General features: G+C 39.5%; 1 protein-coding gene across 4 annotated transcripts in view; it reads right to left on the bottom strand.

Annotated features, from left to right (window-relative positions):
- The window catches only part of spryd3 (SPRY domain containing 3), a 117,955-nt gene that overhangs the window by 13,813 nt on the left and 91,061 nt on the right, over positions 1 to 13,081 (bottom strand). For 3 of the 4 annotated variants that reach the window (XM_041798888.1, XM_041798887.1, XM_041798890.1), the window contains one exon: positions 6,922 to 9,430. The exons of the other annotated variant lie outside the window; for it this stretch is intronic. In XM_041798888.1, the coding sequence (XP_041654822.1) occupies positions 9,296 to 9,430 (135 nt within the window). In that variant the 3' untranslated portion in view covers positions 6,922 to 9,295. Of the gene's footprint in view, positions 1 to 6,921; positions 9,431 to 13,081 lie in introns of those variants that run through there. 4 annotated transcript variants of the gene reach the window in all.

The raw sequence follows: 13,081 nt of genomic DNA, 5'->3' as shown, positions 1-13,081 counted from the left end.
GGATATTAGGTCAGGCATTTTAACACAGAGAGCCTTCTTACAGCATTTGGGTACAGTAAATCGATAAAATCAGTTATAACCACGACAAAAAGATACAATTAGTAATTTGTAGATTAGATTATTAATGAGTATGGTACATGGATGAATTACTGCAAACATGCATTTGAGGTGAATCATTTTACAGTAGTGGTTACAGATAGAATATATGCAAATGAGATGAGGCTTTTACCACAGTGACTATTCTGAAAGTATTTGAGACTGTTGGGTGGTCATCAGAGTAACTCTGTGACTGTTGAGTGGTCATCAGAGTAACTCTGTGACTGTTGAGTGGTCATCAGAGGAACTCTGTGACTGTTGAGTGGTCATCAGAGTAACTCTGTGACTGTTAATAGTCAACAGTGTAACTCTGTGACTGTTGAGTGGTCATCAGTGTAACTCTGTGTCTGTTGAGTGGTCATCAGAATAACTGTGACTGTTGAATGGTCATCAGAGTAACTCTGTGACTGTTGAATGGTCATCAGAGTAACTCTGTGACTGTTGAATGGTCATCAGAATAACTCTGTGACTGCCTAATGGTCATCACAGTAGCTCTGTGACTGTTGAATGGTCATCAGAATAACTCTGTGACTGCCTAATGGTCATCAGAGTAACTCTGTGACTGTTGAGTGGTCATCAGAGTATCCCTGTGACTGCCTAATGGTCATCAGAGGAACTCTGTGACTGTTGAGTGGTATTTCATTAATAATGGGTTATACATTAATCTTTCATCAAAAACAAGTGTAAATAGGCATTTAATGTTGGGACGTTCTCACTGAAAACAGTTGAAATTGATGTTAATTTTTTCAGGAGTTGGCTTAGTTTATCTTTGCTATGAGAAGGGGGGGTCTAGGGACAAAAAGGTTGGGAACCACCATCTTAGACAGTTGTCTTTAAAGTACAATAGATGGTTAAAAAAATTGAGAAGTTGTTTAAAAAGTAGACAAAATTAAAGTGCTGTAAAATAAAAGGATGCATCACTCTGTCATGTTTAAGTTTTTATTGATGGTCGTACATGTTCTGATCATTATAGTGCAAGTCAACAAGGTGAGCGACTATTACAGGAGTCCTTGGTGAGTGAAGCCAAAGAAACATTAATCTGATCTAGCTCTAATTTGGTTTTGTAAACTTTAAAAGAAGAGACTTTAATACCCTGAACTTTGACACGGCTCAAACGTCCACATCGGTGTCTCATTAACATCTCTGCTCTTCTAACTTTGAGTTTCAGGCAGAATCTTGTTTGAAAGTCTCGATCCGGCCCTGCAGGAGAAGACTGATGATTTTTACATCTCGTAGATCTGCTAACATCGTTGTTAAAGGAGCCAAAACAAACACAAAACAACGGCTTTAAAGCAATCGGCAGTCTCCAGCAGATATAGGACTTCACATTTCAAATAGTGAAGTATTAAACATCTAACATGACAGTGAGCTAGTGTAGAGTAGGACTGGGCAACATGTCCAGTTCTGGAGATAAGCTGATACATATTTAAAGGAGATATAGGATAACACAGTATTTTTTGACAGGGTTTTGTCTAGAATCGCCCAGCCCTAGCGTGAATGATGATTGGTCTACATAAAGCTGCTGAACTGACTTCCTGTCAAGGCTCAGAGGGCTGTACTGCTGACTTTATGCTCGGGGCTGCTGATGTTGTAAAGGACAGATACAGATGTTAGAGGAAACACCATGAAGAGGTTAGTAAAACCGTCTAAACTTACATTATTATAATAACATTAAAAACATTCCCTTTAAACAGACAGAAAGAAAACAGTCATCATTCTGAGTTTTTTGAGTGGAAACCAGCTCCCACTCACAATAAAACAAACAGGATTTCTCATTCAGCTGCAGACTGGTTTAGCTCTCAAGGTCTCTATCACAAAGCCGGTCCACTGAGGTCTGGTTCTGTTTAGATCAGCACAGGCGTATCCTGGTGGGCACAGGAGCTACAAAGCTTATCATTTTCACCATGAATGTGTTGGTTTTTGGTTGTAAAAAAATTTGAAAGAGGTTAGAAAAGCAGCCAAAAACATCAGGAGTCTAATCTCTATGAACATATTCTGCATATGAACACTGAATCTACCGGTAGGCTGCAAGATTTTAAGCTGTTAACATGCTGTGTTGATGTAGAGGAACGTGCACGCTGGTCATCTCTTACTTCAGTACAACATAATGAGATTAGAAATGATTTAAAATGCTGCAAAAACCTCTTTATATTCCTTTTTATGTTTATTTAGACCAGTAGTTCTCAGCTAGCTCAGTGTCAGGACCCATCACCACCTCTTTGATGAGAAATTGTGCCCCAGATTTCCAAGACCGTCTGGCTGCAAACCTTTAGCAATAAAACTGGAATAAACTTTTGTTTGTTTAGGGTAAGAGTTAGGATTCAACAAGAAATAAGTTAAAAATCAGACCTGAAAAACCTGGTTACAAAATGTTTTATAAAGCAGATTAAACAGCCTGATTACAGGAAAAAACCCACTTCATCCATGAAAACACTCCAAACACCACAAGCATAGCTTCTGTAGGATCTTTAGCAGTGTAACCTATGTGGCTAACGTAGCTAAGTTGGCTACACAGCTACTGTAGTTGGCTCTAAGCTCACAAGGCAGCTATTTAGGCTATATGTCTAAGTTATGTGTTGCTAAGTTAGCTTTAGCTACATTTGCTAAAGCTCACGTTGCTAAAACGAACTTAGTACTAGATAACATAGCTATGAAGCTAACGTAGCTACTTAGCTATATTAGCTACATAAGCTATGCAGCTAATGCTGCATTTCTTATGTCATTGTAACTCGTATTCCAACTTTTTTTTCTGATTTCTGACCAGAAGTGGCAAATGAAACATCTCATCAGTAAGTCGTATTTACAACTCATGAACTCGTTCTTTCACAGAGCACCCCGACCTCTACAAGACAACATGGCGGCACAAAGCATTGAGTTTAGTAAAAGCTGTAATTTAGACCTCTTTTCAGAACCTTTTGCTGTTTGTCAGCACATTTTTAGAAATTGTAGACATAGCAATATCCTGCGGGTGGATGTAGTGTGTAGCAACAGTCTTGTAATGCAAGATTGCACCAGTGCAATGGTGCACTGGTCATTGTTGCTAAAAACAATGACAGGCTAACGCAAGACGACATCTATCATTTTTCTAACTTGTCATGGTTGTAACAAAAAGAACGCAAAAAACTGGGAAATCTGTTTTTTCGACAAACTTGATGTCATTCCCAGTTCCAATATCCAACTTCCAAGGTGAATGGAGCCAAGCATAACATAGCGAAGTAGCTAATGTAGCTAAATAGCTTATATAGCTGAAGCCAAGCTCACAAAGCAGCTATGCAAGCCACGTAGATACATTTGAGTTGCTAAGTTAGATTTAGCTACTTTTACTCACGCTCATGTTGCTGAAGCTAACTTAGCTCTAAATAATATAGTTATATGGATACCATAGCTACATAGCTCACATAGCTAAAGCTAAGCTCATGAAGCAGCTATGTAAGCTATGTGGCTCTTATCTAAGTTGCTACATTAGCTTTAGCTATGTTTGCTAAAACTCATGTTACTAAAGCTAACGTAGCTTCATTGGCTTATGTAGTAACATTTATTGTGTAGCTAGTGTAGCTATATTAGCCTTAAGTGAATCACTGTTTGCATAACTACTCCTGAGTGGGATCTATACATAATTTAATCCCAGATTAGATCTCTAATCTGTTTCTGTTTTATTTTTTTGTCTGTATTGTTTTTAATGTGGTTGTTTCATGCATGTAACTGCCAGACTTTGTTCATGAAAAAAGCTGAATTTGTAAAAAAGATGGAAAGTTTCAGATGATGGGCCTGCAGCCAGACCTCTCTCAAAATTTCTAAAATTTTTAACAATAACCAATGTTTTTAATTCAGAATGGGGCAGTTTTGACTCAAGATGAAACATGAGTAACCTGACACACGAAATAGACCATTGCACAAATCCATTGTGGGACACACTTTACAGCCATCTGGGAACGTCCCATAAGAAGTGTCTGGGAAGGGCAGGACTTGTCCAAAAATTCTCAGGTGATTGGACGAACGTTCTGTCTGTCAAATTCATTTTGGGCCAATCAGAGTGACAAGAAAAAATGAGGTAGTAGACATGCTCAGCTCTGAGAAGTAATGTGAGCTTGGCAAACAGGCGCTGTTAGAGTTGTATGGTGGATAAAACTCATGCTGAGCCTTTCTAAACCTTAACCTCACATGGAACATCATTATAACACAAGCATGCAACGATACTAAAACATGTATATGTTGTTGCTTTGTATATTTTTGCCTCAAAATGTAAACCCCTCTTTCTTAGAGTGGAAGGCCAAATCAAACTACTTAATATCGACACCATGACATGCACAAAGTATGTAAGTCCAAAAAAACAGACATAGTGGACCAGCTCGTGGCTTTGTGATACAGACCCCAAAGCTGCAGTCACACATTTACAAAGTGTTTTTTTTTAACATGCATCACACACTGCATCCAAATATCATTGTCTTTATCTTCAAAACAGAGAAAAGCATCCAGCAGTTAATTTAACATCACATATGGCATCACAGAGAGGAAAGAATCCTCTGATTATAAAAGCAGAAAAGTACTTTGATTCCTTAGAAGTCTCTTGGCTTGGCTCTTGATATTATTCTCAGCTATCCACAAAATATATATATTTATATTTGGGAGAGGAAAAGGAAAACCAAGATGGGGAACAGTCCTTTAGAGTGAGGGGGAAATAAACATTTAAGGGTAAGAAAACAGAGTATAATAAAAGTTAAAGTATTACAGTATGAAGCTGTCCACATTGAGAACAGTCTGCACAGTTAAATAGTTTTTTTTTTTTTTTTATCAAACTCTTAATGGCTTATAATTAAGAGGTTATATTGGACTGCATGACACTTAGAATATACAGGTGCGTCTCTAAAAAATAAGAATACTGTGGAAAAGTTTCAGTAGTTCAATTCATAAAGTTGAACTGATATTATATGGATTCATTACACACAGAGTGAAATATTTAAAATCTTTATTTCCTTTCATTTCTGTCATTATTGCTTGCAGTTAATAAGAGCCCAAAATTCAGTATCTAAAAAACACTAGAATATTACACAAGACTGATAAAAAGGATACTTAAGGCTGACCTGGAAAATTATGTTCATTTATACACTCAGTAATTATTTGGAGCTCCTTTTGTGTGTATTATTGCATGAATGATACACGGCATGGAGGCGATCAGTCCGTGGCATTATGAAGCCCAGGTTGCTCTGATAGCAACCTTCAGCTTGTTTGGATGGCTGAGTCTGGTGTCTCTTAACTTCCTCTTGACATTCCTCAGCGATTCTCTATGTGGTCAGACCAGTTGCCTGGCCAATCCAACACAGTAATACTCATAATATAATGGGCAGTATATCGGTATTGGCCGATAATAGCTTGAAAAGTTAAATATCCGTATAGGCTGATATATGCCGATGTGACGTCATAATTAAGCGTACCTGATGACGCCGGACGTGCACCAACAACAAACCCAACTCGTCGGCTGTTTGGGAGAAGTTTAAGGTGTGGGAAGAAGACAGCAAAGTAGCTGTTTGCATCGCTTGTAAAGTACATGTGATGCGAGAAGGACTTGACAACACGCCTTTAACACCACCATTTTAATTTTGCATCTTAAAAACTGTCACCCTCATGACTACAAGGACTTTCTTAAGATAAAGAATGACAAAACTTTGTGCCAGGGAAAACTCGTCAACAGCCTCTACTTAAGTCATTCGACAAAGCTAAAAATACAGCAGCGACCACCCAAAGGTAAGGAACAGGAAAATCATTGAATTTATAGCTCTTGATAATCAGCCTTTCAGCGTGGTAGAACATACGGGCTTCCGTGGGCTAATGATGCATTTGAAGCCCCGCTACGTTTATACTTAGAAGGCACCTAAAGCCTTACCTGAACTGCAAAACTTCGTTTCCAGTCATGTAGAGAAACTCTTTGTTATAAAGCTAAACATATTAGCTTCACCACAGATATATGGACATCAAGTGTTTGTCCTGTTAGCACGTTGAGCCTCACTGCCTCAGTAGATAGATGAGGATTTCACTCTTAAAAAGCCTGTCCTACACTCACAGGAGTGCTCACTCAGCAGCCGCAATTGTAGCCGCTTTTGATAACATGTTTCAGATATTAAAAAAAGAGAAAAAGAACATGCCTGTCATGCTAGGTGACAGTGCGCGAAACACAGCAAAAGCAATGACGGACTTCTGTGTGCCAAGTCTCCCAAGCATGGTGCACGTAGGTGCTCTGTATCCAGCATTGTAGATGTGGGTGTCACTGTGTTGTTACCGAACTGTTTACAGTGAAATGCCCATTAAACTTGGTTGCTTAGTTAGTTTGTGCTGTTTAAAGCAGAATCAGGAGAACTACTTCAGCTGAAGTTTTATTTCTGTTGTTTATCTTGAGTCTCAAAAATTTAAAATCATATTTAAGCTCTGAACTATAGTTAGATTTTTTGCATTTAGGAATCTGTCTTTTTGTTATAGTTGTTATTTAAAGCACTTTGTCAGGAATATATCAGGGAGCCATCCTGCAAACTGGCTGAGTAATAAGGAGAATCAATCCAAATTTATAAGCTATTTCTTCTTTGCACTGTGGAGCTCAGTGTCAGCAGGTTATTTCGCTGCTTCTTATTACCCTCAAAGATGCAGATGACTTTGGCTGTACTGGCATGTAATGCACATGAAACCCAAAAACATTACTGTAAGTTTTTCATTAGTGTATGGCTATATTTGAAAAAAAACAATACATCCTTCATTTCTGATAAAAATCAAATGCTTTGTCAGTTTCTAAAAAAATAGACAATGAATTTTTAAAAAAATATATTTGTAGTACAGGATGGAATTGGTGTTTTTTTTACAGTGGAAAAAATGTAATTAAATATCATATTGGCCAAAATGAGTTTTAAAATACCAGCATATCGAATATCGGCAAAAATCCAATGTCGTGCATCCCTAAGTAATACCACGGCCAGCAAACTAGTTTCTGGTAGTTTTAGCTTCACTGTGGGCAAGTGAAAAGGAGATCAGTATCTCCATAAAGCTTCTTGGCAGATGGAAGCATGAAGGTCTATAAAATCTCCTGGTAGACAGCTGAGAGCGTTGACTCTGAACGTTAAGGATCATGGATCCTGTACCTCTACTGTCTCCCTCCAGACTCTGGGACTTTGATTTTACAAACGAAAATAAAACTGTGCTTTCATCTGAAAACGTGAATTTGTACCACTGAGCAACAGACCAGTTCTTTTTCTTCTTAGCCCAGCTGACACGCTTCTGACGTCTCTGGTTCAGGATTGCATCGACACGAGGAATGTGGCAGTTCTAGCCAAATTCCTTGATCTGTCTGTATGGGTTTTACTTGACAATCCTCTCAAGGCTGCAGTTATCCCTGTTGCTTTTGCAGCTTTTGCTTCTACTTAAGCTTGGAGCCAGCACTCTGGACAGCCAGCTTCTTTTGTAATAACTCTCTGTGGCTTACCCTCCTTTTGGAGGGTGACAATAACTGTCTTCTGGACAAGTCAGCAGTCTTCCCCATGATTGTGCAGCCTACTGATCCAGACTAATGGGTTTTTTCCATTGCATTGAACAGCGTGGCTCTACTTGATCTGACTCAGCAAAGCAGCCCAGCGTAGCAGGGGATTTCCTTTTCCACCACAACCGAGCTACCCATTTGAGGTTGCGTGTAGAGCTGATGGTGCTTCATTTTGAATCGATAATGTTAAATAGCTGGGCATCAGTAAGTATTGTTTTGTTTCGCCAGAGGAAGAAGAAGTACTGTTTGGTTCAGCTGTCCATGCTGTTGTCCCGAGGTATTTCAAAGTTTGGTGTGACAGTTGTTCCTTAAACACGTCTGCCAGGTGTCCTGAATTATGCATAATGCTGTGGTGTCACTGGGGCATGCTTGGAGGTGGGGTGGTGCGCTTGGGCTCCAGAGCAGCACCATTCCGGATATGGCTTGGTGCAGCCAAACTGGTGATTGAAATGCATAGCTTGGTTTGGATTGGCACGGCCAAAAGTCATTGTGGAAAAGCCCTACTTGAGATGCTAATTAGAGTGTGAGCATTAATTAGACACCACAATATTCTGATTTTATAAGATACTGAATTTTGGGTTTTTATTAGCTGTGAGCCATAATCATTACATTAAAAGACATAAAACACTTTAAATATTCCACTCTGTTTGCAATGAATCAATATAATAATTGAGTTTCACTTTTTGAATTGAACTACAGAAAAAATGAACTTTTCCACAATATTCTAATTTATTGAAATGCACCTTTATTTAGTATTTCTCTCTCACTTGCATCAAGAATCTTCTCAAAGTGCAAAAACAAAACACATTCCCTGATTTTTTTGCCCTAGAAGTATATTTGAACATATATTTTGGAGGTTGATTGTAGAAAACATACCTGAAGTGTTTTTATTTAGAGTCGGGCTCCAACATGAAACTATAAAAACACTCAGAAATCTGTTCACTGTGAGGAAACGTCTCATTCGACTATGATTTCCAAACCTGGACAAATCCTCTTTTCTTATAATCTCAGACAAAGTCAGCCTGGATGCATTTCTGAAAAACAAACCCACGGCTCACTTCCAGCGAGCTCCGGGAGAGCAGCAAGCGAGGTGGGGCAACAGCAGGTCCCTGATCGCTCACAGGAGGGCAGCCTCACCCCGAGAGAGAGAGAGAGAGAGAGAGAGAGAGAGAGAGACAGAGACAGAGACAGAGAGAGAGAGGGTGTATTCCCTGAAACATAAACCGTCAGCGAGCCCTGACTCGGCACAGCTCCTGGCCTCGCTCTGCTTTGCTTGGGGTCGAGACAAATAAAATAAACAAAAGTGTGCCAGGCCTCATGAGAGGGATTTAACAGCTCAGCGTGCATGCAGAGGGGGGTTAGATGTGAGGATGAGAGCGGTGCAGATTGCATAGAATTAACTGTTAAATATCCTTCAGGAGCTTTTTTTTTTTTTCCAATATTTGAGTAGCATCTGCAGGCTACACATCCTATCCTCTATCCTCTGCTACATCACAACCAGGAGGACGCTCTGATCCTGATGTGAAATGTAAAAGTCTTGATATAAATTAAAGCCGAGGCAGTGCCCAGGAAGACGTGCACGTGTTCTGGCGAGTGTTAGCAGCATGCTAGGCTACCGTGGGTGAGCTCTACAGAGCAGCCAGCTGTTTGCAGGGCGTCACGAGTCCACTCAGGGCTCCGAGTCTATCCACTGAGGGGGTGCAGGTCCACTTTGACCTTCTCTCCGCTGCTCAGCATCCCCACGGTCGGGTAGAGGCCACCAGGAGGAACTGCCATCTCCCTTCTGCCCATCAGCTTCCCGTTCCTGGTGAAGAATACCTGCAGGACCACAGGGGGGTGACAGTGAGTTAAAGAGTTTACCCATGCATAAAACACAGACATACACTGTGGACTTTAAAAAATTCCTTCCAACACACCAGCTCCATCATACGGAGCAAAAAGCTGGATGAAGTACCCTTTGTCAAAGTATAAATAAAGCTCGAAGCCTTAGGATGAACTCTCTCACTACCACAGAAACAGGAAGTTCATTTAAACAGGATTTTATGTCACTCAGATAAGACGGTGTCTACATACGAAAATGCTGAACTGACTCATTTAAATCACTCTAGGATTTCAGAGAAATAGCCACATGTTTAATGGTATAGCACCATACCATTGTTACTTTGGTTGACTAAGACTATGACTAAAAATGTTCGTCGACAGCCTTTTTTCCATGAGAAAGACTAGAACAAGACTAGTCAAAAATAGATCTTTGATGACTAAAACTGACTAATAGTGAGTTAAGTTTTCATTAAGATGACTAAAACTAGGCTCAAACGTAATTTAGTTTTCATCAGACTATAAAACTCCGTGAAATTTCTCACCTGTGGGTAAAGCTGTCAAAAAACGATGCATCTGTAACTCTTCTGCCTCTCAGCTGTAGAAAACAAGGACCCCTGGTTTGGCAGGGTGGAGAGAACACACTACCATGATTTGGTACCAAATTCCTGCAAGAGAATAAATGCTTGGACTAAAAGTAATGACTAAAATGTGAGGACTTTTTATGGACTAAAACTAGACCAAAAGTTTTTGAGCTTTTGAGAGAGAGAGAGGCCACAATCTGATACAGATTGCCATAAAAAGGCCCCAAATAATATGAATTGTGACACAGAGGCCACAATATGACGCCCATTTTAGTTTTGTTTTAACTTAGGTATTTGTTGTATACTCGGGCAAAGCCCACAGACCCAAACAGCTGTTCAGAGGCAGAAGAGCATATGGCCGGTAGCTGAAGCTCGCATTACAAAATAGTGCCAAACACAGAGGCTTTCTGGGTGAAAAATAAAACACTTCAAAATGTTTGATGTAGCGTACAATTGAACCAACATTGATTTTTGGCCCATTTTTCTCGCTAAACTATGCAGACCTGCTTTTATTTTGAAGAAAATAAAGATTTATTGGTGGATAAAGATTATAAAATTTACATAATCTTGCAAAAAGAAAGTGTTAGGGATCTAAAATGAAAATGAAAGAATGGTATAAAAGGTAAACGTTTGATAACACGAGGCAATTCATTTACATGAATATACTGGCGGCTCTAAAATGCATACAGTAATCTTAGCCTTGGTGTACTCAGAACAGCTAAGTTATAAAACTTTTCCTCCCCTTTAAAATGTGAACCACTAAAGAAATGAGATATCAAGAACAAACTTGTTAATTTCACTAAGCTTTAAACATGTTAGATTCTGCTGTAAAAATTGACATTATAAAATGGAACGTGATGGGGATTCCTCAATTTTTGGAGCCTCCCCCAAGTGGACACTTGAGGAAGTGCAGTTTTTTTGTTTGTTTGTTTGTTTGTTTTTTTTACTTTAGCACAAGCTTAATTTTCAAACAATAGCAATTGTCATTTTAACTTCAACATTAATGAGCACAAAAGCCTCAGGAGTGAAAAATGACTGATGGAAACCTGATTTAAGGGAGATAGAGATAGGACTTATGTGCAGTTAGGAAATATCGTTAAACAAACAGGTGACACAGTAATGTCTGCCTCCTTATGGAGGAAAAAGAGTCAGTGTTTAAAGTACATGTCTCTACTAAATCAGCGAGTGTTCAAACATTATCCAGCTGTCCTCAAACGAACATCAACAGGCTTTTCAGTGCTAATACCGAGGGCTTCTTTCCAAGTCTGAGAGCAAATACCGACACACTGAAACAACAAGTGAAGTACCGAGGAGTGTGTGTCTCCGATAAATCAGGCTGAGTCACTTATCAAACATTTACTGTACCACCCACTCGAAAAAAAGAAAGGCTTAACCGCTTTTCAGTTACAGATGCAGGGCGAGTGTAACCCCCCAACACGTGCAGCCGTGCCCACAGAGACCTCGCTAAAGTCGAGCAGCGCTGCATTCAGGCTAATTTGTCCTGCTGAGTAAATATTGATAGATCCCTGGATTACGACTCGGCCTGCTCTATTCTCACCCACTTGGGTTTCAACGCTGCGTGCGCTCACACCCGCTCAGTGACCCCCCGGCCTTACAGTTGCACAACAGTGTGGGCAACTTTTTCCAGCGGCTGCGAGTCAGGACAAAGTGAACAAGTGCAGTAATTAAAAACAATCACAAACAAACAGAACATTCAGCAGTTAGAGCATCAGTGTGAAGTTACTGCCTGGATGAATGTGGTGAGATACTTAAACTATTTTTAAGGTTTCAGTGTCCTAACACATGATGATGCAAGCTGAGGTCTCCACACTTCAATTATGTGCACTGATTCTGCTGCTAGAGCTCATAAACTGGATTAAACACTCAGTAAATTATTCACAAAAGCAGCTGACAGCCTAGAAAACCCTCAAGCAGATCTTTATATTATTCATAACCACTGCCAGCTTGTTTTTCACCTATAGAAAATAAAAGTTCATATATTTAAGAACGCCAACATGTTGGAGCCAGTCTAAAGAGTCTCTTAGAGACTTTAAAACCTGCTGACACACCAGTATACTTGGATTTGGGCCCTGAAGGGTTGCAGGATAAAATAAGGTCAAATCTGCACTCCTGACTGGATTATTGGTGTTTGTTGGAATTAAAGACTACAATAAGACATAATTATAAACTTCAATTAAAAGTTTAATGCCACCACAGGGGAGGAAAGATGTTTTTGTTGTATGATTTAGGAGCCATGGAGAATAACATTAATCTCCTGTTTTACCGTCCAGTTTATGATGACATGAAATACATGTTTTTAGGAAACTGTTTCCTAATGATGCTGCTGATGTGTTCTAGTTGAATGGTTCAGAAAAACTTGAGTTATTCAGGAGAAAATGAACTTTTTTGGTAGATAATATTTGTAAAGTCTGGACTAAAAGGCAGATTACAAAGTTTAAAGAGGAAATATGAAAACCCCACTGAAAATTAACTTCTGCACAGATTTCTGGGTATCCACAGGTGTCTAAAAAAGCCAACACAGTCCTTCGTTCATGGTCTTTCTTTGTCTAAAAACACAAAAGCAGATGGTCTGGCATCTGTCTCAGAGATCTACTGGAAGCCTGAAAAGCCCCCATCATTTCCAACTTGGGTAAAGGAATTATTATCACAAATCCCTTTGAAAAACTTGCAGAATGCAAATACATGCTGAAAATTTCAAAATAAAATCAGACTTCTGTTTAGGGTTAAGAGCAGTTAGGATACCAAAAGTTAAAAGTCAAAAATCTGACCTGCAACACCTGATTACAAAAAGTTTAATGAAGGCAAATGAACAGTCTGCTTACAGGAGAAAAGCCCGTCCCCCTTGACAGCATTCCAACACAGCGATCATGTCAAACATAGCTACATAGCTCTGATGGCTCTGTTAGCTAATCGAGCTAGAGCCAAGCTCACAAAGCAGCTACTTAAGCTACATTGCTATGTTAGCTTTAGCTACATTTGCTAAAGCTCATGTTCTTTAAGCTAACTGAGCTATAGATAACAGAGCTACGTAGCTAAAGTAGCTATG

Source organism: Cheilinus undulatus, linkage group 11 (assembly GCF_018320785.1).
Source record: "Cheilinus undulatus linkage group 11, ASM1832078v1, whole genome shotgun sequence".
Classification (NCBI taxonomy): Eukaryota; Metazoa; Chordata; class Actinopteri; order Labriformes; family Labridae; genus Cheilinus; species Cheilinus undulatus.
The sequence above is the reverse complement of the archived record's forward strand: the minus strand, read 5'-3'. Positions and strand labels throughout refer to the sequence as shown.